The sequence below is a fragment of the Eurytemora carolleeae genome, unplaced genomic scaffold (assembly GCF_000591075.1).
Source record: "Eurytemora carolleeae unplaced genomic scaffold, Eaff_2.0 scaffold505, whole genome shotgun sequence".
Taxonomy (NCBI): Eukaryota; Metazoa; Arthropoda; class Copepoda; order Calanoida; family Temoridae; genus Eurytemora; species Eurytemora carolleeae.
The window spans coordinates 272,760-299,659 of NW_019396425.1; the positions used below are offsets into that span (position 1 = coordinate 272,760).

The following is a 26,900-nucleotide window of genomic DNA, read 5'->3' on the forward strand; positions in this document are numbered from 1 at the left end:
AAAAGAGGGTCGTTAATCGCTAAATTTAGTTTTCAAACTAATTTTTTCCATTATAGACTTTTAACGATCTGATCGACGAACTTTTCATGTCGTCGCCGAATTCTGGCTTTTTGTTACGTATATCATACATCTCGATTATTATGACTTGAAATTCATCAATCACTCTTGTATGCCGAGTCCATTAGCACCTGATCTAATCAGGGTTACGACATGTGTTTGTTGTCTATTCTGAACCAATAGAAATTGCACGGCGGTAACATCTATCTTTCTATCTATCTCATTATCCAATTAGGGATATTAATTCTTTAATCGGCGCTATCGGTAAATGGAAATATTTACTTCTACTGAGGCTATAGTACAATCTAGAAGTACTTTACTAGTTTACTATTGTAAAGGTTACTAACCGGATACATTTTAATCCGTCATTGATATTATACCTTTCTCAGGAATTGAAATTTAAATCTTTTAAACCTGACTCCGGGTGCTCTACATGCATAGGACTAGGAGTACTTTAAACATAGAGAATATAATATATAGAGAGGAATTAAAAGAATCTCTCGGTATGAATTTTTTCAGTCCCTTTCAGCCTGAAAGGGAGGTAAAAGTGTACAAATCATGTAAATGTTCACAAATTAGATGCAGTAGAGTACATTAATACAGTATGTTCCCTAGACTATCCATTTCAATTTCGAATTTTTTAAACTGTTAAATAAACTTTATGATGAATTAGGTGAATGAAAACATCATTTGATTTATAGTTATAACGGAAAATCATCGTTTGTAAAGTGGAAGGCATAGAGTCTATGTGAAATGGTCATTGGTCAGTTATGAAACCAGCCTATTTCATAATTTGGGTTTCTTTTAACAATAATTTTAGATTTGCTATATAATGATATTCCACTTTTTTTCAGTAAATTCCTCTCTATATATTCTATTCTCTATGACTTTAAACCTGACTCCGGGTGCTCTACATGCATAGGACTAGGAGTACTTTAGAGTTAAGAGGGAGGAAAGTACGTAATATATTTCAATCATGCATGTCATCATTCGTGGATTAACATACAGGGTGTCCCACGAAACATGACAATAGCAAGACGACTTGAAAGTCGTCTTTGATATTAGAATTTATTTGTGACATTAAGTCTTCTATCTACTTTAACATGTATGATTCTTGAAACAATTATCACATAATTCTCCTAGCCCTGGCATTTCCAAAAAGTGGTCTGCGTTTTTTGTGCTTTCAATATTACCGGAGATATAAAGAATTTGGTTCAGATTTCAATTTTGTTAAATAAAAGCAAAATTGTCGAAATCTAAACGAAATTGTTCATATCTCGGGCAATATTGAAAGCACAAAAAATGCAGACCACATTTTGGAAATGGCAGGACTAGGGGAATTTTGTGATTATTATCTCTAGAAATTTACTTCTAAAATTAGGTTGACAAATAAACGCAGCAAATTAAATCAAAAATCAAGACGACATTCAAGGCCTCTTGCATACTGTCATGTTTCGTGGGACACCCTGTATGTTTATGAAAATGCAAAGGAAATGAGCCACAAACTAAAATTTTCTAATCCGTATATCTATGTAACCTGATGGTGTAAACCTATGATATTATAAAATTAGATTATTTGGTCTATCAAAATACATAGTTTGAAAAATATAAGGTATACGACATTGGAATGGAAAGATACCCGACTCCGGGTGCACCCAAGCATTGAGGAGTACTTTAGAGCTTAGTGGGAGAAATGTACGTCTTATACCATCATCATTCAGATTAGGAGCGTTATGGGGGGGGGTGGAACCCTTCACATGCCCCCCATAGGCATGCTCCCCCAAGGCCCCCCTGGCCACTAGGCCTAATATATCAAACTTTTATATATATATTCTTTTCTTATCAATTGACAATTTGTCCATTTTATGATAATTTCTCAAATTATTAGACCTTAATCTTATCTAAACAGCTCCTATACGCCCCTGATTCAGATTAAAATATGTTTCTAAAAATACAAATATGTATAATCTATAAAGCCAGAGAAGTGAAGTACTCTATAATAATTATTATAAAGTAAAATTAGTACAGTTGCAGCCAGATAATACTGAAATATTTGTATTTACAATACATTAATATAATTCTACTAACTAGGATAACTATGAGAGCTGTGAGAACTTTGAGAACTACGAGAACTACGAGAACTAGGAGAACTAGGAGAATTAGGAGAGTTATGAGAATTAGGAGAGTTATNCCCCCCCCCCCCTATACTCGACTCTATCATAATCATGATTGTGGACCATCTTTTATCAAATTTTGCTGTATTTATGATGAATCTAATCTCTCACAAAAAACGTATACATAGAATACATACATCTGTTACTTCTTCTGCAGGGGCAGAGACATGAATTGTTTAGGGGGGAGGAGGAACGATATCTAGGGCGCCGAAATCTTTTTATGTTCTCCCTACGGGGTGAACTAGGGGAACATTTATGCTTATAAAAAAAAGATTTTGTGCTCATCTTACATTTATCTAAATGTGTCTGACTATTTGTTTGTTCCCAATAAACACCAAAACGGCGGAACCGATTGGACCCACAGTTTTTGTAGGAACTTGAATAACCCCGGGAAAGTTTATGGACGAAAAGATGTGTGAAATTTGTTTTTTTTTGACCAATAATGAACGCAAAGCAACACATACAAATTGAAATCGAAAATTGGCACAAAGCACTTTGATCAAGCATATTATACAAGTTAGGAGTTAGGACTAGTATTTATATCATATTCTCACTTGAAATCAATTTAAAAAATTATTTACAACTACTTTACTTATTGTTCCCAGGGACGTAAAGTAACTTAACGTCCATCTTTTGGAAGAATCGGCAATGTTGGAGAAAAGGCGGTGAAATAATCTAATCCCTTAACATATGAAACTCAAACTAAATTTTTATAAGTAAAAAATGTTTCATTAAAAACAAATCACTAGTTATTGAAAATTACAGTTTAGACTATAGTAGAGGAGGTAATGTTATTGTAAATTACAGTTTAGACTTTAGACTATATAGTAGAGTAGGTAATGTTATTGTAAATTACAGTTTAGACTATATAGTAGAGGAGGTAATGTTATTGTAAATTACAGTTTAGACTATAGTAGAGTAGGTAATGTTATTGTAAATTACAGTTTAGACTATATAGTAGAGGAGGTAATGTTATTGTAAATTACAGTTTAGACTATATAGTAGAGGAGGTAATGTTATTGTAAATTACAGTTTAGATTTTCATTTAATTCTTCAAGAAAATAAACAAAAAATGATATTTCATTATTTGAAATAAGCAACGTAACCATTACTTGGAATAAAAAAACAAAACATAGTAAGAATTTTAATACTGGCATTTGATTTGATAGAAGCATATTTGACAAACACATTTTTAGCTTGAAAATACTTCAATTGTATCGATAAAACAGATTATATATTGAAATAATCTATTAAATCTATTAAATAATCCATTAAACTACAATCAATTAAAGGGACAGACCGGCAATGTTCGGTAGTTAAACTGAGTATGCAGTGTTGTGGACAAATTCTTTTGGATTCGTTTTAGGCATCAAAACGTTTCCACGATGCATAAATACTGAGTTTGAGCACAAAGTCGACGTTCAAAATCATGAATTTGGGTGGGTACGTTTTCAGAATCGTTTTTTAAAATTATTAAATAACGACAACGGAAAATATAGTAAAAATTCTATGGTAAACTAATGAGATGTTCAGGAATATATTTCTCAAAAGAAATTTGTCAATAAATTTAAGTTAGAATTAATTATTTCCTTTTCATCATTAAATTAAAATTCTTATTTTCTATGAATTTGTTCGCAGATTTCTTAAAATTCTTCAAATTTCGTCTTTTTAATAAAAATTTCAGAAAATCTTTGTAATTAAAGAGAGTTTATAGAAACTATAATAATTGAATAAGATTATTTAAGAGTTTATTTATATTTTCTCAACCTGCTCCTAAACAACTAATTAGTTATTTAAGTTTTTTATCGTCGTTATTTAATAATCAAAAAAAAAAATTCTTAAAAAGTATCCACCTGAAGGTACGATTTTGAACGTCTACACTGCGCTCAAACTCAGGATTTACAGATCTTTGAATAGTTTTGCATGTCTCAAATGAATCCTAAAAATGTTGTCCATAACACTCAGTTTGACTACCTTACATAGCCGGTCTGTCCCTTTAAACTATTCGAAATCTCTAGATTTTTTCCTCCAATTTTCCAGGGGGAACAATAGCTCCAGGGGAGGAACATACGTTCCCATGTTCCCCCTGAATCCGCCCCTGTTCTTCCAATACATACATTTCAGGTTAGAGAAAACTGACAACCTCAGAAACTATAAATATAATAAAAACTGCTGTAAACTGTAATAGTGGATTTTATCTCTGGTTCATTTCAAGTACCGGGCCGACTTTAAAGGAGCTAGAGCAAGCTGTATACAGACTATAAAGCAAAATGCAGGACCAAGGATGGGTACAAGGGGGGAGGGGAAAGATTCTCAGACAAAGAATGTTCTCAGTTTGCTAAAATAAAATAATAAAAAAGTTTGCTAAGATTGTCATACTTAAAATTAGGAACAAAACCAGGTAAGTTATGCAATTTAGGATTTTAGGAACAAGGTCAAAATAGAAAGAACTGGGGGGGACATCCCGCAAATTTTCCGGGGGTGATATACCCCCTCCCCCCCCAAAAAAAAAAAGAACTAGGACCATTATAGGTTTAAAAGAAAAAGCAAAAATACAAAAATCAAATGTTGAGCTGGGTAAGTTAGGAACAAAATTGGAAGAACTACATTAGGAACATTAAAAGAGGAACAAAAGAACAATGAAATGGGAACATTGACTATTGAGCCAGCTAGGAACAACCAAAAATATAGGAGATTCATCCATGCACTAAGAACATAAGAACAATAAATGAAATACATAATCTAAGAAACAATAATAAGACTGTTAAGGAATTTGGAACAAATACAATTGGATTTAGGACAGGGATTAAGGGTCTGGGAACACAGTGTTCAGACTAAGAACAAACATAGGAACATTAAGCAAGTTACAAGTTAGGAACAAAAATGAAAGAACTAGGAATTAAGAACAAAAAATAAAGAACTGGGTACGTAATTCGTAAAGCATAAAAAATGATCAACACATAAAGGAACAAAAAAAGGGAAACATAAGGGCAAAAAATTACCATTCATACTGTACTATGAATTAGGAACAATAGGCAATAGTAGGAACATTATTACAATTTTGTTACAATGAATATAGGAATCATACTATGCATATGCAAGTTAGAAGAACAAAATTATATTGAGTCTTCACTGCCATGAGCCCGCTTTCTATTTTCAGAATTTTTTGTTTCTATTTTCAGAATTTTTTGTTTCTATGTTTAGATTTTTTTGCAGGCCTCAGGGAGGGGGGCGCACTCCCCCCCCCCCCCTTACAAAATATTTTGGGGAGAACTATTTTCGGAGGGAGTGGCCGGCGTCTTTATAAAAGATAATTTCCTAGAAGTGGAGGCGGGGGGGGGGGGGTTAGGTGTATTTGAAGAATACTAAACTCATAAACATTAGACGAATTGAAATACTGTCAGTGGTTAAGAAGTTCTTTTTTTAAAATAATAATGACACAAATCTGAAACCCGGCCCCTTCTCAATTAAATTTCTAAAATGCCCCTATTTTTGAACTGTACATCTGTTCACATTGTACTCTGACTGAAATCCAAACCGGTTTACAAATCAACATCACAATTTACTCACTACCACATTTTCCGGTGTAATTGTTACTTCTCTGAATCATTACACAGTTGGCCAAGTCCTGGGTTACTTATTCTCAGCCTCTTAAAGTATTAAAGTAAGTTTTCCTATATATATACTCTTAATTTAAGATTTTTATGAATAGGTATACCCATTTAAAGCTGAAAGAAATTTTCTAACTTTGATTTGCTACGACTTAATGAACTTGGCTAGGCAAGGGGCCGGGCGCTGCGGCCATATGGTCAATTATATCTTTCAGTTAATGTACTATAATTGATATTGAAATCTCGTATTAGGAAATTCCCCCCCCCCCCCCTGTCTGTCCTACACCATGTCTGGTGAGGGGGTTGTGGAGTTGTCTTAAAAATTATTTATGTTGATCTGCTGTTTAGTATGTCTGGCGAAAAGAACGAAAAGCTGAGTTATCTGATGATGGCGAAGGAAGCGATCCAGACTGAGAAATCTCGCAATGGTACTTCTAAGCAGGTTAGTGGGCAGCAGTTTTCTGGACTTGGTAACTTCTGTCCTTCTCTAACCACAGGTGTTACCGAGTACAAACTCTACGTAATGGGACTAATTAGAATAAATGAAACCCCCTACTAGTGAATATCTTGAGTTACTGTATCTATCTGATGTTCCTGTCTCGAGAAATTGACAAACTTGGTTAAAATTATACCTAAACTGATATATCCCGTGTCATGTGACCATAACGCCTTTCAATGGCAGAGCCCGTTCTCTCCATAATAATGTTTAAACAGTGGCCGTGTTGTTCACGTACTTTGGGGGACGTTAGTTTGGCCGCTAGTTGTCTCACGCAAAATTCTTATCTGATATAGTTCTTACGAGTTACATCTAGCGGCCAAACTATCGTCCCCCAAAGTACGTGAACAACACGACCACTGTTTAAACATTATGGAGAGAACGGGCTCAGTGCAGTATATCGGTCCCATGATACAAAAGGAGACACGCGACACTGCCAATAAAACTGCACTGTGATTCGGACGTATAAATAATATCTGTAATTGTATCTACTAAAAATAAATATCATTAAATTCAAATTATGATCGGAGCGTGGCGTACTCTTTAAGGTTTCAATCAACTCGTGAGATTCTCAGGTTTCAGCCTATACCCCCTCTCATTTTTCCTTTACAGTCCCTTTAATGACGCCACATTTTGAACAAACTGCGTTTAATTCCTTTAATTCAGCAATAAGTTTGAAATTTTACTTGCAACATCTTTTTGCAGCCACTAAATTGCAGCACTCTTTTGGTAATTTCCTAGAGAACATTTTTTGGACCCCCCCCCCTCCTATCTATTTTGTACATGGATCTTAAATGTAAGACATGTGGCCGCAGCGCTCGGCCCCCTAGCCTGTCCCAGCCGCTGCGCTCTGCTTAGATAGTGTCTTAACTCAACTTAACCCGTGGCCGCAGCGATCTGCCCCCTAGCCTGTCCTAGCCGCAGCGCTCGGCCCAGAAAGTGTTTTAACCTAACCCTAAAATAATTCAAAATAACTTAAAATAAAAGGTAGTGTACTAAATTTATAGGGGGGGGGGCCGGGGGAGGGGGTCCAAAAATCGTTCTCTAGGACAGACTCCATCTTTTCGTTAAATAATAACGAGCTGTACGTGTAATTTAAAGTGACCCTCCATACAAAGTTGGTAATGCCCGATTCACAACTGTGTCCATTTTCGACTAATGTTTTGATTTGTTCTCATAATATACAGCTCGTTTAATTGTTCACTTTCTTTGCTAGCTCTTGAAGTTTATAAATATTTTTTTTCAGTGTCTAGAATTGACAGAAAACAGTTATTTTCTTTCAAAAATCGTTTTCTAGGGAATAACCAAAATACGCGTTTCTATCGATATTTAATCAAGATCTTACTGGTTTATCGCAATTGATTAATGCGTTTTGTAAATTTAAGTTTCTGCGTTAGTATATATTGCGTAACACTAGATACTAATTATCAAATGACGCTTATCAAATTTGCGTTCCTGCACCTATTCTACGAATTCTAGAATATACTGGTTTCTACACATTTTGATCAAAGATTATATGATACATGTGTAACGATGAGATGTTATTTAAACACGTCTCCCATAATAAATTAGGAACTTGGAGCTTAGATGTTGCACCTAGTTCAGCGATAACGGGTAATATCTCGACATTTAAGGAAAACCTTAAAACAGCTGGGCCTTAATAAGGATTCTTTTAAGGGGGGGGTAAATTTTTTAAACCCCCCCCCCCCCCCCCTAAGAAATATGATGTATATCAAATTATTTGTTTTAATTGGGTTTGATTTGCATTTTCCACTCATTTCTGGGATTTACAAACTCCATCAAATAAAGGTTTCATTTCCTACCTTTCAGCTTTCACCAATTGTTTTGATCCTTAACAAATCTAATAAGGAAATGACGTTATTTAGAAGTGAAAATGTATTTTTCATTGCCCATAACCTTTTTTTCTATTAAAAAAACATCTAATTGTAATGACTATTACTTGAGAATTTAGAATCATTTAGAACAATCTGAAATATCTGAAGTATCTGCACATTTAAATTATTTTCGTGCAAAATTAAAAGATATTCAATTTTAAGTTTTAAATTGGGGGGGGGGGGAAAAAAACCCCAATGGGGCGATCCCCCCCCTCCTATTTACGCCACTGCCTTAAACTTTAGTCTGAATTTTCCCCCTTATCTCGAAAGCCTAATTCCGCAATGCGTACTTCCTAAAGATTGCTGCAATTTAATTATGTCAGACATGTCTCTCTAAAATTGGAGGACGTCAGACATGTTTCTCTAAAATTAGAGGTCAGACATGGCTTTCTAAAATTGGAGGTCAGACATGTCTCTCTAATATTGGAGGTCAGACATGTTTCTCTTAAATTGGAGGTCAGACATGTCTCCCTAAAATTGGAGGACGTCAGACATGTCTCTCTAAAATTGGAGGACGTCAGACATGTCTTTCTAAAATTGGAGGTCAGACATGTCTTTCTGAAGTTGGAGGTCAGACATGTCTCTAAAATTGGAGGACGTCAGACATGTTTCTATATGACAAATGATACATCATTGGAAAGCTCTTGTGCTCTACTTTTAGAATCTGCAAAAAAAATGCAAATTTGCTAAAATTGAAACTTTTATCGCAATCCAGATATATAGTAAAAATGATTCCAAAAAAAAAAAATTGCCCAAAAAATGAAATTATACATATAATTTGACTGAGTATTGCATCTTGAAATATCACAAAGTTGGTTAATGAGTGATTTTATAAGGTGGGTTTAGTATAATGAGTCAGTAATTGAATAATCATTAGACTATGTGATATTTCCAAGATGCAATATTGTCAAATTTGTCAAATTTCATTGTTAGACAGTTTTAAGAATTCAACACACAAAATATTAATCTTAGTAGAATTGAAAAATGGTTTGAGTTGTGCTTTTTTGAGTGACGTGGCTGGATTTTTAAAATCACACTTTAAGGCCCTAAATATACCATTTAAAAAAGTAGTTTTAACGCCCAGGAAGAGTCGAATGTGGTGGTACAGAAAGGGAAATAGTGTTGGCTCATGGCCGCCTGCCTTCCCCCGCTCTACAGACCCAATCATGTCAGCTTCATAATTGAATTTATTAACCCCAAAAAACTTATGTTTTTATATATATACATGCGTTTATTGTTAAAAATGGAAATTCTATCGCGCGCGCGTGCAACGCACACAGAAACGGATGTTTGAACTTCATATTTGCGGTCGACTTCAATATTTTGATATGCATGAAGCTTTTTTGACGTTTTTTTAATAACGCTCACGCAGAATTCATGAACATTTCTAAAATTTGAGATTTGAACTCCATTCCCCGTAAAACACCAATAATTAACTTACATAGTATAAATGCTGAAATAGCTTTGCTTATTTCTCATGTTCTGTATCACTATGCATTGATTCGGATTTATTATTTTACTGATAATAACAAATGTCGTCTTTGACGAAACTTTAAATGACCTATTTGTTTCCTAGGCGATCTTAAAGCATGTTGTGGACACCTACAAAGTTGATGTGGAGAAAGCCAAACTGCCTCTTGGACGTGCCCTTAAGTAAGTGCTATTCATATAGATATTTAAGTAAGTGCTGTTCATATAGATCTTTAAGCAAGTGCTGTTCATATAGATCTTAAAGTAAGTGCTGTTCATATAGATCTTTAAGTAAGTGCTGTTCATATAGGTCTTTAAGTAAGTGCTGTTCATATAGATCTTTAAGCAAGTGCTGTTCATATAGTCTTTAAGTAAGTGCTGTTCATATAGATCTGTAAGTATGGCTGTTCATATAGATCTTTAAGAGCTTTTTTAAATCTTAAAGTTCATTGATGGTATAAATATAACAAGTTGATAATTTTCCTTGGAGTTGGATTCACTCTTAACTCGGGAGTTAAACCTTTTTATAATTTCTTATTTTAGGAAAGGAGTAGAATCAGGAGATTTAAAGATGGCGAAGGAGTCGGGAAAGGGAGCAAACAGCTACAAGCTCGGAGATAAGGTATTCAGATCTTCAGGGTGGCCAAAATGTACGGATTTTTTATTTTGTAACTTTAAAATTGTACGGATTGTCCAGCAATTTTTTCATGAAAATTCCAAAAAAAAAATTCTCCGTCATAATGAAGTTAGTTTAACTTATTTTCTGCATTCTAAATAATATTAGATTGGGTTATGTTTCAATTGGCAATAGAAATTCATTCATAATTTTCGAGATCCCAGAAGTGTTCATTTGAGAATATGTTCCAGAAGTGTCTTGAGAATATGTTGATCTATCTGTATCTGTCTATTTGTATATCCATCTGTATATCTATCTGCACGTCAGTTTATCTATCTTTTTATCTATCTATTTATATATCCTATCTGTCTGTTTATCTATATTTGTATGTGTATCTGTTTCTCTGTCTATTTATCTGTCTATCTGTCGTGTCTGTTTATCATCTATCTGTCTCTTTATCAGATCTGAGAACATCCTCTCAAGTTTCTTCCGTTTATCTGTAAATCTTTTCATTTTTAGTTTAATAATAACTTTCTTTGAGTGTGCAACCCCTGAGGAATGCAGGGATTTTTAAAAGAATGTACGGATTGTACGGATTTTTTTCCCGAAAATTACTGATATCTTCTGAAAATGTACGGATTTTTGTACGGATTTTCTCGGAAAAATTTGGCCACCCTGGATCTTACTAATTGTGGTCAAAACACGTCTGGATTTAAAAACCCCCTCCCCCTGAATGTTCAATATAACCTAAAAATGTTGGCTAGCTTTTCTTTGTAGATTTCTTTATAGACTCTCACTTCAAAATTTTCATTTTGTTGAGTTTTTCTTGCAAATACAAAATACTTATTTCCGAGGGTCCAAACTTGCAACAAAAAAAAATATGGTTAGAATTGAACAACTTTTGACATTTTCAAAACGTTCCGAGATTTTTGTGGAAAAACTAAAGCTATTTCCCATTACTGTCGGTGGTTTCTCTTTTCAATCCTCTCTTTCTTTTACCCTCGTCACATGTTTTTAGAACGATATGATTTATTCAGCTTTTTATGTGAAGTATTTCTTTTTCTTCACGTGTAAATATTTATTTGAATTTTCTAGGATCAGGAGAAGAAATCGAAACCTACTGCTGCAAAAACCAAAGCTGCAACTGAGAAGAAGACTAAGGATGATGCTCCGAAACTTAAGAAAACCACGTCTGCTGCTAAACTTGCCAAGGAAGTTGAAAAGAAAGGCAAGGATGATGCGCCTAAACTCAAGAAGACCGCGTCTGTCGTGAAGTTGGCTAAAGATCAGGAGAAGAAGGCAAAGAAAGAGCCTGCAGCCAAGAAAGAAGCTGCTAAGAAGGAATCGGTTAAGAAACCAGCCAAGGAAGTTGCCAAGAAGGAAGGTACTACAAAGAAGGAACCTGCTAAGAAAGCTGCTGCAGTTAAGGAACCAGCTAAGAAAGCTGCAGCTAAGGAGCCAGTAAAGAAAGCCGACGCGAAGCGTCAAGCTTTGGAATCCCTCTCTGAATCTGAAGATGGACAGGTTACCAAAATTCTTTTTACACAATTTTTGACATTTTGACGACTGGAAAATGCACAATTGGGAAGTTTCCTCGTGGGATAATACCCATGGGAAGTTGCAACTTGTGAAAAATCCTTTTGGAAAGTACCTAACATCGTTTTTTGTTTTCCTGGTCGAATACGTTTATTTTGTTACTTCAATTATGTTACAGGATGGACCAGCTAGCCCTGTTAAGATGGCAAAGAAGGATCCTGTTAAGAAACCCGTTCCGGTTATATCTGAATCAGAAGAGGTAGATAGTTTCAAATTCTTCTGTTTTTTTCAGCGTCTGGGAAAATTGCAGATTATCCAAAAATTCTTGCATATCCTTCTTATTAATCACCCTCCCCGGGCCTCAACACGCCTCNATACTGCCGCTGTAATTTCTAGTGTTGAAAATGATAAATAACATTAGAAGTGTTTAATGTCCAAGTTGACTGCAATATAAATCTTTATAGCGATTCTTTTAGAAATTACAATTGTAAACAATCAATCATCAGTGAGGAATAATTATTTATTCTTTACATACAGCACGGTAACGCTGTGATTTAGTTTCCACCATTTCAGAATTGGGAACTGGTTTTGAATTTTACGGATTACGGAGTAAACTGTTCCAGAATTTCGGAATTGAAAATAAATAGTTTCATACGTATGTTAACCAGGTTTCCGGTGGAAACTGAACTTGAAACTTTGTTTACATCTCCTATATATATTTATTACTAAGGATGATGTGTCTGAAACCGAAGATGGACCAGCTAGCCCTGTAAAGCAGATGGCAAAGAAGGTTCCTGTTAAGAAACCCGTCCCGGTTATGTCTGAATCAGAAGAGGTAGATAGTTTCCAAAATTCTTCATTGTTTTCAGCGTCTGGGAAAATTGCTTATTATCCAAAAATTCGTGCATTTCCTTCTTAATAATCACCCTCCCCGGGCCTCAACACGCCTCCCCCCCCCTCACAGTCCGCACCACAAAATTTGAAATTCTGCCGCTGTAATTTCTAGTGTTGAAAATGATAAATATCTTTAGAAGTGTTAAAAGTCCTATTTGACTGCAATATAAATCCTCATAGGAATTCTTTTAGAAACCATGATTAAAAACTTTGTTTACATCTCCTTCTATTTATATTTATCACTAAGGATGTGTCTGTAACCGAGGTAGAAGATAAGCTGGCTGATACTGAGGAAGAGATTGAAGACGACTTTGAGGAAGATCAGGAGAATATCCCTCCTCCTCCGACCAAGAAGGCTCCGGCTAAGAAGGGTGCTGCTAAGGGGAAAGGGAAGAAATAAAAAATTCTTTGACCAGTAGTGACGCAAGATTCATCATAGAATCATTTTAGTCGTGACGCCATTTTTTATGTATGCGTGACCAGTTGTTAAAATAAATACGGACTCTTTCACTTAAACCATAGATTTCTGATTACAAGTAAGGATTATGGAGGGTAGGATTTTAGTGCATAAATTTATTAACTTGTTCTTTAGTAAAATGATTTGGCTCTTACGGTGGGACTGAACAAGATCAGCAATTTTAGGGCATTGGAGACAGTTCCTAGGGGAAATTTCGAAAAATAATAAAATGGTTGATAACGATGTAGAATACGAGGGAATGAAATCTGCATTTATTCTAAAAATATATGTCTTGAGTGAACATTTCATTAGTTCGTACCTCGGTCAGAATTGATCTGTTTCCAATAGGTTTTACAGGCTTTGTTTGCATAATAAAAAGTATTTCTTTATTAACTGAATAAAAAAGAAATGATTGTTCTAAGTATACAGGCCTTTCGGGTGCGCATAAGGAATTTAGCTCCACACGACCCCCAGTAAAATTTTGCGTATACCAAGTTAGTGCTGAATTTTTTAGGGTTTACTCCATATGAGGCTTGACAACAGTCGGTCGTTTAGAAGAACAATTATTTCATATTTTGAGCTTTCACTTCATCTCCTTTATCTCACAGTATCATTTAATCATAAATGTGTTCTGAAATGTGTGAAAATAATCTATTAATAGAAGTTTATTGACAAACCTGATCTAAGCAAATTAATCATTCGAGTCTCGTGAGCATTGAAAAATTACCAAAAATATTCCAGTGAAACGCGCTTTATGTGAACTAGGAAAATTTGTCGGCAAAAAAAGAATATAAATCCATTTACCAAATTTCATACTTTGGTTTATTTGAAACTGTATTTTTTAGGGCCAGAACTTTCTTAAATTTTTTTTGTACAACAGAAGGATGTGAGAAATTTTTTTGGAAAAAATAATAAAATTATTTGGATCTATAGTCATATGGAGGCATCTGATTAAAATTAAACCACTTGTTTTAAGTTTTAAGCTACAGGGTGTCCCGCGGAATATGACGGTGAATAGTTAAGAATGTCTTCTTCCTTAATGTTAAGTTGTTTGATAAAGACAATAATACAAAAACTAAATGGGAATCATGTTATAGTAAAATTGGTTTAAAAGTAAAAAATGTTTCATAAAATAAATAAATTGCATAAGCCTTAAATATCTAAAATATATGAAGGACGACTTTCATAACTCTGATCCAACTGTCATGTTTCGTGGGACACTCGGTATTTAAAATAAAAATCTGTTGAGTGTAAACTCAAATTTGTCTTCATTGTTAAAGGGGGTGGGGGCGAGGGAGGGAGGGGAACCTTCAAACGCCATGAGCCTCTGATATGCAGACATGAGCCTCCCAGATTTGCTAGGCAGACCGAGCCTCCACTGTGCAGACCTTGCCTTAGCTATGCATTGAACGAGCCTCCACTAATACAGAACGGCATTTTTTAAATCTTTGATTTGAAAGTCGTCTTTTATCTTTGAATGTCGTCTTTTATCTTTGAATGTATTTGTAACATTTTATTATTGAAATCATGACCACAAAGTTCTCCCAGTCCTGGCATTTTCAAAATATTACCGGAGATAATTAAAATTTATCTCTGATATCAATTTTATTAAATAAAACCAAATTGTCGAAATCTTTAAGAAATTCTACATATCTCAGGTAATATTGAAAGCACAAATATTTGATAACTTTGCATTTGACGTCGGAGGTTTGGGTCAGAATCTCGGAATTGAGAATTGATCTGAATCTAGGTTGACCTACGGATTATATAGTATGAACTTATGAATGTTAACTTAAATTGGGGGATCAAACGTTTATCCTCAAAAGTGCACACATTGCATATTGAGAACAAGCGTCCAATACTAAGGATACTGTACTCTAAAGTTCCAATATCTGAACAAAGGAATTAAGTTTTTGCCACAAACTCAAATTTGCCAATCCCTATATCTTTGCAACCGTTGATATTTCAAACTTAAATTATTTGATTTAAAGTTTGAAATATCTAAATTCTTTTGTTTCATTCATGAAAACATATTCATGAAAAGAAACCGGACTTGCGATAAAAAAATGGTATATAAGAGATTATAACAATACAACAAAGACGACTGTTTTATTAAAAATTTCGAATTACAAGTTTACAAGTAATGCTTTTTTAATTGACAGCTTCTCTTGACTTGTATGTTTGAGTGTGTCCATGATGTTTAACAGCTTGATATATGTTTGGGTGTGTCCATGATGTTTAACAGTGAGTGTGTCCATGATGTTTAACAGTGAGTATGTCCATGATGTTTAACAGTGAGTATGTCCATGATGTTTAACAGTGAGTGTGTCCATGATGTTTGACAGTGAGTGTGTCCATGATGTTTAACAGTGAGTGTGTCCATGATGTTTAACAGTGAGTGTGTCCATGATGTTTAACAGTGAGTGTGTCCATGATGTTTAACATTGAGTGTGTCCATGATGTTTGAGTCCAAATTTAAATCAAGAGTCGACTTCATTGTATTGATATAATCGCCTAATACTAAAAGACATTAATTATTCGACCAAAAATAAATTCGCATAAATTCTAGAACATGTTTTTTTTGAATATTAACCTGCAGCGAAACATGATAAAATACTGGGGAAATAGAAATCCGCGTGTTGATTAACAATCCGCCCAGTGTAAGTTCTAGATTTCTAAAACGAAGTGTGATTGACGATATGTCTCTTACTTTGTTAACAATACCTTTAAAGAGAGATACACGGATATTGAAGACAGGATTCAGACAAAAAGACGTTGAGGATGGAAAGGTTGGAAATAATGAAGAGACGAGGACGAGGAGAAGAGGGATGGAAAATATGGAAGGATGAACGAAGGAAAAAAAAATAAGGGAATAGGGACGGAAAGGATGGAGAAAAGAATGGAAAATATGGAAAGAATAGAGGGAATAGGGATGGAAAGGATGCGTAGAAGGATGGAAAAGTAGAAAGGATGAAAAAGATGGAAAAGATGGAGAGAAGAGGGATGGGTTGGAAAAGAAATGTTCTCAGTCATGATTTAAATCAGGAGTAACAACTGTGGAATATTAAGACGACTGTGGAATATTGAGACGACTATGGAATATAAAGACGCCTGTGGAATATTGAGACGACAATGGAATATAAAGACAACTGTGGAATATTGAGACGACTATGGAATATAAAGACGACTGTGGAATATTAAGACGACTGTGGAATATGAAGACGACTGTGGAATATGAAGACGACTGGGGAATATGAAGACGACTGTGGAAAATAAAGGACGACTGTGGAATATGAAGACGACTGTGGAATATAAAGACGACTGTGGAATATAAAGACGACTGTGGAATGTGAGACTGTATGTTTTCATAGGAATTTGTATTATTTTATTTTATCAATAAATTGTTCGTTTTTTAAATTTTATATCAATATGTAAACACAGTATTATGTAATTTCCTTTATTTTAGAACGTGCCGTGAAATTGAGAAATTTTTTCAAATTTCAAATTATAGAATAAGATCAGAACTGTTTGAGTATCTAATATTTCCGAAAGGATAAAAAGGTAAGACCATTTGATGATTCGATGATTTCGATCATTACAATTCCCAAATTATTGACAATATTAAGAAAGTCGTCCTGTAATTCCAATGTTTATTTTGACTCCATGTAATTAATATCAAGTGATTCGTAAATTATATGAGGAGCGAAATGCAAATAGAAGAATGAAAAAAAAATTCAATCTTTCCTGATAAGAAAAAAATATCTTACTAATGATGATAAGAAAATTCGCAAATGCATCTTTAGATGTGGAAGTTTGAATGTATAAAGTTGCTTAATGAAAGAATAAAGGATGAATATAAAATTAACGAATACAGGACGTGTATACAGTGTAGGAAGGTACTCTGATATATATATTATACCGGAATGAATGGATGAATAAATATAGAATGAATGAGAACAGGACGTGTATACAGTGTAGGAAGGTACCATGATATATTATATATATATTATACAGGAATGAATGAATGAATAAATTTAGAATGAATGAGTACAGGACGTGTATACAGTGTAGGAAGGTACCATTATATATATATTATCTGGAATGAATGAATGAATAAATATAGAATGAATGAGTACAGGACGTGTATACAGTGTAGGAAGGTACCATGATATATATATTATACAGGAATGAATGAATGAATAAATATAGAATGAATGAGTACAGGACGTGTATCCATATGTAGGAAAGTACCCTGATATATATTATACAGGAATGAATGGATGAATAAATATAGAATGAATTGAATGAGTACGGGACGTGTATACAGTGTAGGGAGGTACCCTCATACATGTATAACTAGTTTCTAGCATCCTACACACATCTGGAATCTACTATATGGGTTTTAGGCAGTAGAGCATCTAGTCTCCGGGTACACCTAACAAACTGCTTCTACAGCAGTTGTAAATTGAAGTGAAAGAAGAAAAAAAGCACAAAATGGAGATTGAAGTTAGTAAATCTTACAGCAGCCATAATCTGAAAGTATGGATCAAAGCCAAAGCGAAGAGAATGATCAGAAAGCAGAATAAGTACCAATCGAACAAAGAGTAAGTACCAATCGAACAAAGAGTAAGTACCAATCGAACAAAGAGTAAGTACCAATCGAACAAAGAGTAAGTACCAATCGAACAAAGAATAAGTACCAATCGAACAAAGAATAAGTACCAATCGAACAAAGAGTAAGTACCAATCGAACAGAGAGTAAGTACCAATCGAACAAAGAGTAAGTACCAATCGAACAAAGAGTAAGTACCAAGCGAACAAAGAGTAAGTACCAATCGAACAAAGGGTAAGTACCAATCGAACAAAGAGTAAGCACCAACCGAACAAAGAGTAAGTACCAATCGAACAAAGAGTAAGTACCAATCGAACAAAGAGTAAGTAACATTCTCAGTTTTATTTCTTTACACCTTTACAGCCAAATCATGTTTTTAAAAACCAATCGGACAAGAAGTTAGTAATTCATACTTAGTTTTGTTAATTTACAATTCACATTTGATGGCCCAAACCAAAACAAAAAACTAAAACTATATTTACCGATTGAACATTTTTAATAATTTAAGAGGAATAAATCATCCTTTACCAAACTATTTAGTCTCTCAGAAAGCTAGGGAATAATTAAAAACTTAACAGATTTTTTGTAACACTTTTTAAATTTGAAAAGCAGCTGATTTATCACCTTTAACATTTCAAACTATAAGCTCTGCCAGATCAAATAGTCGTGTCAATTAATTTGAAAGGTTGACGTTATCGGGTTAGCAAATTAGAGTTTGAGGCGAGCAATAAGTTCATGAAAATATTGAAATACACTTAATCATTTAAAATTATCCATCCAGAGCTGGGAGCTTTTGTGTAGCGGTGGGCAGTTTAAATTTGAGGATCTTTCCATATCTACATTTTAGTTATTCCTCCCCTGATCAAAGATCCCTGATTAAATTAATCTGCAGATTAACAAAAAATCAAGATTAAGCATTGATCTCAACATATACAATACAAGAGTTCCCAGTCCAGTAATCTTTTATAGTGGTAGGTGATTTTATCAATGTAATGAAGACGACTTTTTATTTAAGTTTTGATTGTTAACCAACTTTTTGCGAATTACAAGTTTACAAGTAATCAAAGAGAAGATTTTTTAATTGACAGCTTCTCTTGACTTCTATGTTTATATGTATCCATACTGTTTAACAGCTTAATATCCATCAAAAATGAAATCTTGAAATCTAAATTCGTCATTATTTATTGATATATGCGACGACGACTGTAATTTATTTGATGATTTCAGTTATGCTGCGATGGCCATGTCAATGATGAGACGAGGAGAAGATGATGAGGAGGAACTAGAGAGGATAAGAGAGGAGCAGGAGGAAAGGAGGGAGAAGAACAGAATATGGAGGGAAAACAGGGAGAGAGAGAGGAGAAGGAGAAGGGGAGAGGTGTCGGATGATGAGGATAAGGAGGAGGAGGAGGAAGTCAAATCAGAAGTTTGTCCAGTTTTCGAGGTTCGATATCTTTTCAAGTGTTCCTCATGCCAGGTCGAACTTTCAGGACGGATCTGGCAATGTGGGTTGGGTCATCCGGTCTGTAGAAACTGTGTGGATGAAACCTTACTTAAGGATGACTCTTCACAGACCGGAACCATATCAACCATGGATGGTAGATCCACAACATCGGACAATTCCCTGAAAGGTTTAATAGAACGAATGAGTGAGAATGAACTTCTAAATTTCCTGGATTCAACTTCGGATTCATCCAGTCACGTGACCTTCAGTGGTCCAACCCTAGCGGAGAGAAATATTCCTGAGATTGATTGGTTTCTTAATACTCTAGATATCAGGAAGGATGCTATTAAACCTTACTATGATTATCACAGTGAGGAAGCAAAGGAAAGAGCAATGCAGGAGATCAGGGAAGAAATGGAAAGGAAAAAGAGAAAAGAAGAAGAAGAAGCAGAAGATACAGATACTAATACAGAAGATGACGAGTGGAGCACCATCCCTAAAGACGAGATTGAAATGTTAAGATTCGCCGAGGCTAAGAAAGCCCGACTAGCTGCTCTTTTCGAATCCGACTCCGGGTCTGTTGCAGATACGGTAGATACTCTATCATCCGTCCTCACCTTTAGCAAACCAACACCAGAAATAGTTCCAGTAGATTTTTTCGCAGACACCATTGAGGTGAAGAAGGATGTGATCCAACCCTACTTTGATTACAATGTTCCCTTCGAGGAGGTGAAGAATGTCAAGATCTCCGACGAGGTTGAGATCATGGTGAGCGAGGATGAAGAGGAGTTGGATTCTGTCTCCGTGATTGCTGTTAGGAACTCCAGACGGAGTGGTATTTGTAAAATCTGCTCGACTCCGCTAATCGGAAGAAATCATTATATCGAGAATTTAACTAAACTTGTGTTCGAATGATTTCTTTACTTAACAATTGTTTATACTGGGTTACCCGCAAAGAATGAGATTTCAAGAGACGTCTTTACAGAATTCATTATTTTCTATAATTTATTATTTCTATAGTTGTTAAATTGTTTCTTTTATTTACAAATCATGGAATAAGTCAGGAAATGACAATATTCAAGGCATAAGACGTGTAGACCCTTAGAATTGTTATATTTAAAAAGTTTCTGGTCGTCTTTTTGGTCTCATCCTTCGTGGGGAACCCTGCATTGTCTGTGCAGCATAAAGATTTCAAAAGTCGTCTTCTCAAAACATTTTTATAAAATAGTACAGAGTGTCCTACGAAACGTGTTTCGTGGGATACCCTGTAAAAAATTTTAAAAACACAACAATAAAATTTGTAAATTATGATAACCAATCTTGAGATTATAATAAATTATGTACCTTAAAAGTTTTATCTCATTATAAATGCAGTTTATTTTGAAAATCGATTTTTTTTTCAGTTGTGGCTTCTCTGTAATGTGACTTGGGCATTTCTGCTATAGAAACAAAGAAGACAATTTTTGGAATTAAACACTTTTTAAACAAGAACAACTATGATATCTTTCCCAATATGGATCAGAGGGGTGAGAATAATGGCATACCCCACTTGATTGATAAGAAACCAATGTTTATAAAATATTATATATATATTATCGAAAGACAACTAAAAAGTCTAAAGATATATTTAATGAAAAGCTGTTGAGCGTTAATATTGGTTAAACTTTATTTCTGATTTTAAGAAATTGACTTTTAATTTCGTACATCAAACCACAACAGCAAACAGTTCTCAGATTTTTCCAAGTTGCATGAGAACAAGTTTTGAGAGGGCTTTTTCATTTAGGTAACCACCACTGTCAGTCACCACACCAAACCGGGGCGAATACACAGGGGTGAGCCGTGATGCAATGGCTCACCCCTGGAAAACGGAGAGAAAATTCTAAGTTGGATTACCCCTTGTAAATTATTGTATCCGCGCGCCTGACACCATATCTTGGTAGTTTTAAACAATAATATGAAACAGTTTCAGTCAAATATTCAGTCAAATATTCAGTCAAATATTCAGTCAAATATTAAATGTGGAAGAAAACAATGAAATATTTTCCAGTAATTCTATTTTCTGCAAGAACACTCAATATTTCCAGTTTATTTTTGGTTAGATCGGGGAAGAGGTTCGGGGGTTGAAAGTTAGAGGTGGGGGAGGGGTATATTAAAAGGTTGAGGGAGGGGAGGTAAAATCAAGCATGGGGAGGGATTAAAGTTTAAAGATAACTAAGCTTTACAAATATTCGCGCACATCTTCTATTTCAACTTTTAATTGTTTCATTTTTTCTTCGCACATTATAAAGCAACAACTAAATAAATTCGCAGTTTTTTGTGGATTTACAAAATTTACGAAAATTCAAATTTTTCGAAGGTAAATTTTTTAATCCTGATATTCGATATGAGGTCCCACAAAATATTTGGGCCCGATCCGTTTCGCTGTTTTACGTTTTTGGAAACAAACGAACAACAAATAAGCCAACAGACATTTTAGTATATTGAGTCAAAGAGTAAGGGATATAGAGCAGAATTGAGATAACTGTTTATTAGTACTAATATCTGTACTTTGTATGAGGTAAAGCTAGAAAAGGTTGAGGGTAGGAGAGGGGGGGAGTCACGAAACTTATGGAGGTCTAAAACTGTGTAATCCCGAGGCCGTGTTTGATAAATCCTATAAATCCTTGAATACTTAGAACAAAGTATAAAAATAATCTCTCTCTGTCAATATCTATCTATCTATCAACACCTCTCTGTAAATACAATATTAAGAAATATTTATATTTTTCTTTGCTTTTTATTATAATTTTATTTTTAACAATTAACATTTATAAATGTGTATAAATGATATTAAAGCATCTTCGGGCAACAAAATGTATATCTAGACATCAACCGGTTTACTTTTTTTGGAAGAATCTTTGACAAGGCTTATACTAGACTTAGATACACGACTAATCTTCATCCATGTATGGTTTTTGATACTGGAGAGGGTTATCCGTTCATCAGGGTCAGGACGGAGACAGCTCTCGATTAGATCTTTGGCGAGGGGAGAGATTTTAACATCGTCTTTCCAAACTATATCCCCGGTTCGTATCTGCTCATCCGTCTCATAGGGTACATCACCACAGAGCATATCATAGAGTAGGATACCTAGAGACCAGACGGTTAATCCGTCCGCTTTATATCTTCTATATTTGATCCACTCCGGAGGACTGTAGACACGGGTTCCCTCAAAGTCTGTATAAACCGCATCATGGAGATAGGTCCCAGATCCAAAGTCTATAATTTTAAGTTGATGAGTTTGGAGATCTATTAATATATTTTCATCCTTTATATCTCTATGTAGAACACCAAGGTTATGACACTGACTCACTGTATCAAGAACCTGACGGAATAGATGTCTTGCCAGGTTTTCTCCAAGTGGTCCTTCTTCACTGATAAAATCAAATAGATCCTTACTGTTAAACCTCTCCATCACAATATAGTAGCTTTGGCTCATGTCAAAATAATCTATAAGACGGATTACTCCGGGTACATCGGAGACCTGCTGCATCAGAGCTATCTCCAGAGGAACCATCCCGTCCTTACTCATCCTGCAAACCTTAGCTTTGGACAGCTCTTTGATTGCGACTTTAAGTTTATCCTTTCTTCTAACTCCAGAGTAAACAGTTCCAAACCCTCCTTTTCCTATGATTCCTCGGATTGAATATTGTTTATGAAAATCCTTTTTGGGTCCGATAACGGTTTCGGGTTTCTTTTTTAAACAACTGGAGAACGGTGAAGAAATAACAGTCTTCAGTTTTCCGGTTAACCTGGAGAAAGTATCTTGAACCATGGTGCAAGGTTGGGCTTGTACTGACGTAAATAGAACCCGGAGAACCGGAGGACTGGAATTTTCCAGAACTGCTCTGCTCTCAAACTTCTCTCCCAGAGGATCAATAGAATTGGGAAAATTCCGTTTTAGAGCTTTATCACATTATTATATTGTTTCTTCATTTATTTTCTTAAAATAATGAAGGAAAAATATCTGAAAATAAACTTAAAATTGTAATTGTTTATAACTCAAATTTCGTGTAGAGTAAAATAATTTAAATTCTTGTATATCACGATTTTTTTCTAAATGATTTAAAACGGTTCACAATAGAACGCTAAAATTTCTTCACTTTTTCAAGTTTTGAACAGATTTTTTTTGATGCATTGGGTTAGGTGGAGGACAGTCTAACGTCGGGTCGGTGTTTAAAAAAAATCAGAAATGGTTAATAACTTTTTTATTAATTAAGCTACAGGACTAAAATTTAAAAATTTGAAAAGCCCTTAAACCCTAACCATTAATCATAGAGATCTAATTTTTTTAATGAGCAGGCCTTGAAAAGTTGGACAGGGACATGTATCAGAGTACCCTATCTCAACTCTAAGGGCAAAATCATAGGGGGGGGTTGGAAACCCCCCCCCCCCCTCTTTATGTTAGTCAAAAACAGCCCAATCGGGATAGGGTTAAAATATTATTGAATTCACATGAAGATCTACAAGCAATATTAAAGATAAAAATTTTTCTGCAAAAAAAACTTAAACAAATATAGAAGATACTTACAAAGAACACAATTTTTTACTTTCTAATTCCGTTACTAAAAATTTTTAATTTATGGTTGCAAAAATCTTAAATTTAAAGTGCTTTTCTTTTTAAAAATTCTCCCCCCTCCCATTTAATTACGTAGTTGTGTAATAAATACAGCAACCCCCACACATATACATGAGCTACGTAACATGATTAAAACATGCCTTGTGATTAGATTAACTACTTTTATATCTATCCATGTTAATCTTCTAAATATTCAACTTAAACTAGACTGTAAATTTGTGTAGGGATAGCTTAACTACGTTATATCTATCCTCGCTAATCTTATAAATATGTACATTAAACTTAAAACTGTAGACATATCGCCACAATAATTGTAATTTCATTGATTCACGTTAACTTGTAACATAAGATCTCTGAAATAAATTAGCTGGTTGAGACTCTGCTTTGATTACGATATTAGAAGTAATTTGGTCCTTGTTTAAACATACGAGATGAGATTATGCCTTGAGATTTGGCATCGATCGATTAAGAGCTTGTTTGATAGCTACGCTTGTGTCCCTGTGTGACATTCAGAGCCGATTAGATGTGCCCAGTATATGTTGGCATTGATTGACTAAGAGCTTTTTTGGTATAGCTATGCTTGTGTCCGTATAGACATTCAGAGCCGATAAGATTGTGTCCCTTGGTTTGACATTGATCGCTGAAGAGTTTGTGTCCTGTTTGACATTTATAGCTTGCGGGTTTACATGGACTGATACAGTTTCTGACAAAGTTTTAAGAGTACGGCATTTACTATACAGTTGTATGTAGAGTAAGGAAAAGAATTAAATCAAAGAAGCCAAAAACTGAATAATTAAGAATTCAAATAACCTTTTAGAACTTGTAAAGTCGTCTATAGCTACACACAGTTTAAATGAGCTACAGGGTGTCCCACGAAACATGACAGTTGGTGAATAGTTTTTAATGATACATTAATCATTTAACACTTTTTGCTAATTATTTCGTTAAAAAAATCTTTTACTCAAATATATATTTGTTTGAAATCAATTTTACTATAATATTACTGCCATTTAGTATTTCTTATCATCATCTTTGGTATCAAACAACTTAACAAATTATGAAGGAAGACATTTTAAACTATTCACCAAGTTGAACCAACTGTCATGCTTCGTAGGACACCCTGTATAAAATCAAAAGCCAAGGTATGGCTCACTAGCCAGTCATAGCCGCAGCGCTCGGCCCAGTCTTAACCTTACCTAACCCTAAAAAATAGAAAATAAAAAAGCCGTCGTAGGTCCGATATTGCAGTAGGTCAGAAGTTCAGTAGAGGGGATATTAAGCGTATAAACCTCAGAATATATTATATTTTCTGAGGCATAAACGCTGTAACTTTACCTTATTTTTTACGCAAATTACCAACACTAACTATCCAACTGTTTTATTTTTGAGGACTAACGACATAACTTTAAGTAACCCCTAATTAACAGAGTGGCATGTCCAATTCACAATCTTCTGTCTGATCCATTGGAGGAATAAAATATTCTGGTTTTCTAGCTAAAAAATAAAGAAAAAAATTGTTTTCAGTTGTTTCTCTGTAAAAGTAATATAAATATTGCACAGTTTGATAAAACTTTAACAGAATACAGTTTTAAAATCCTTGAAGTTAGGCACACTTGAAATTCAAGAAAGAGAAGCTGTCTCAGTTTTTATAGGATTGTCTTCCAGTAAACTATTTTACAAAAGTCGTCTTCCGAAACCTTTTTTTCGGTGTAAAGTTTACTTATCGTGGAAATCATGCCTTCTACTAGATCCTCCTCCTACTTCTTCCACTCGATCCTCCTCCTACTTCTTCTACTCGATCCTCCTCCTATACTTCTTCTACTCGATCCATCTCCTATACTTCTTTCACTCGATCCTCCTCCTATACTTCTTCTACTTCTTCTACTCGATACTTCTCCTATACTTCTTCTCCTCGATCCTCCTCTTACTTCTTCTACTCGATCCTCCTCTTACTTCTTCTACTCGATCCTCCTCCTATACTTCTTCCACTCGATCCTCCTCCTACTTCTTCTACTCGATCCTCCACCTATACTTCTTCTACTAGATCCTCCTCCTATACTTCTTCTACTCGATCCTTCTACTTCTTCTACGCGATCCTCCTCCTATACTTCTTCTACTCGATCCTCCTCCTATACTTCTTCCACTCGATCCTCCTCCTACTTCTTCTACTCGATCCTCCACCTACTTCTTCTACTCGATCCTCCTCCTATACTTCTTCTACTCGATCCTCCACCTACTTCTTATACTCGATCCTCCTCCTATACTTCTTCTACTCGATCCTTCTTCTATTTCTTCTACTAGATACTCCTCCTACATCTTCTACTTGATCCTCCTCCTATACTTCTTCTACTCGATCCTTCTCCTACTTCTTCTACTCGATCCTCCTCCTATACTTCTTCTACTCGATCCTCCTCCTNGTCATGTTTCGTGGGACACCCTGTACTTCTTCTACTCCTACTTATTCTACCAAGTTTAAGGAAAAACCAGCCTTAAGGTTTGTGAGCAAATGTTTTGAGCGTTTTGCATATTTTATAGGCCTGCATTACTTTCAGTACTGTTCCCTGAATATGCAATTCTATACTTGATAAAGCATCGTTTTAATTGTTCCTCACCAGTAATTAGTAAATGGTGAAATGAAAGTTTCTAAATTGTTTTGTAATTTGTAATAGAAAGACGACATTAACGCAATACTGTTTTTGGATGATGTTACAAAACAAACAGTTTTTTTTTATTAACTTATTAAGTGAAATATGTTTGTTTATCCAGCACAATTGTTTTGTTTCATTTTAATTGGACTATTTAAAGTTATTATGTCTAAAAGTCGTCTTCCTATCCCTGTGTTTTCACTGTATATTTCGATGTGTGCTCTACAAGTTTTCCATTTTTACAGTGTAGAATTATGTAACTCTCAGCACATGATGCCAGATCGAAAAAAAAATTAAATCGAATGGTAAATCGTTTTGATTTTTTTTCTTTTACATTTTGCTCCAGGTTATATAAATAAAAGCAAACTTAAAAAA

The 26,900-nt window shown here is 34.7% G+C and overlaps 3 protein-coding genes and 1 long non-coding RNA gene across 7 annotated transcripts; 3 read left to right on the forward strand and 1 right to left on the reverse strand.

Moving 5' to 3' along the window:
* Positions 1-5,783: 5,783 nt before the first annotated feature.
* On the forward strand, positions 5,784-13,265 carry LOC111703046 (late histone H1). 2 transcript variants are annotated; one of them, XM_023474895.1, is made up of 8 exons: positions 5,784-5,895; positions 6,191-6,284; positions 9,810-9,886; positions 10,247-10,325; positions 11,415-11,843; positions 12,034-12,114; positions 12,586-12,690; positions 12,997-13,265. In XM_023474895.1, the coding sequence occupies exons 2-8, from the start codon at positions 6,192-6,194 to the stop codon at positions 13,147-13,149; spliced, it is 1,017 nt and encodes a 338-aa protein (XP_023330663.1). In that variant the 5' UTR covers positions 5,784-5,895; position 6,191; the 3' UTR covers positions 13,150-13,265. The 2 variants fall into 2 exon arrangements, with proteins under 2 accessions (XP_023330663.1, XP_023330664.1); XM_023474896.1 differs by lacking the exon at positions 12,586-12,690.
* LOC111703047 (uncharacterized) lies at positions 6,292-6,856 on the forward strand. Its single transcript, XR_002765546.1, has 2 exons — positions 6,292-6,498; positions 6,759-6,856. It is a non-coding gene; the product is annotated as an uncharacterized LOC111703047 (long non-coding RNA).
* A 4,349-nt stretch (positions 13,266-17,614) lies between the features above and the next one.
* Positions 17,615-20,607, forward strand: LOC111703067 (DNA ligase 1). Of its 3 annotated transcripts, none has more exons than XM_023474921.1 (2): positions 17,615-17,810; positions 19,046-20,607. In XM_023474921.1, the coding sequence occupies exons 1-2, from the start codon at positions 17,701-17,703 to the stop codon at positions 20,175-20,177; spliced, it is 1,242 nt and encodes a 413-aa protein (XP_023330689.1). In that variant the 5' UTR covers positions 17,615-17,700; the 3' UTR covers positions 20,178-20,607. The 3 variants fall into 3 exon arrangements, with proteins under 3 accessions (XP_023330689.1, XP_023330691.1, XP_023330692.1); XM_023474923.1 differs by lacking the exon at positions 17,615-17,810 and adding an exon at positions 17,830-17,942; XM_023474924.1 differs by lacking the exon at positions 17,615-17,810 and adding an exon at positions 17,970-18,140.
* Positions 20,608-22,022: 1,415 nt separating this feature from the next.
* On the reverse strand, positions 22,023-23,184 carry LOC111703068 (serine/threonine-protein kinase pim-3). The gene has a single exon (XM_023474925.1). It carries the CDS (start codon positions 23,074-23,076, stop codon positions 22,123-22,125), a length of 954 nt encoding a protein of 317 aa, XP_023330693.1. The 5' UTR covers positions 23,077-23,184; the 3' UTR covers positions 22,023-22,122.
* Between the last annotated feature and the right edge of the window lie 3,716 nt (positions 23,185-26,900).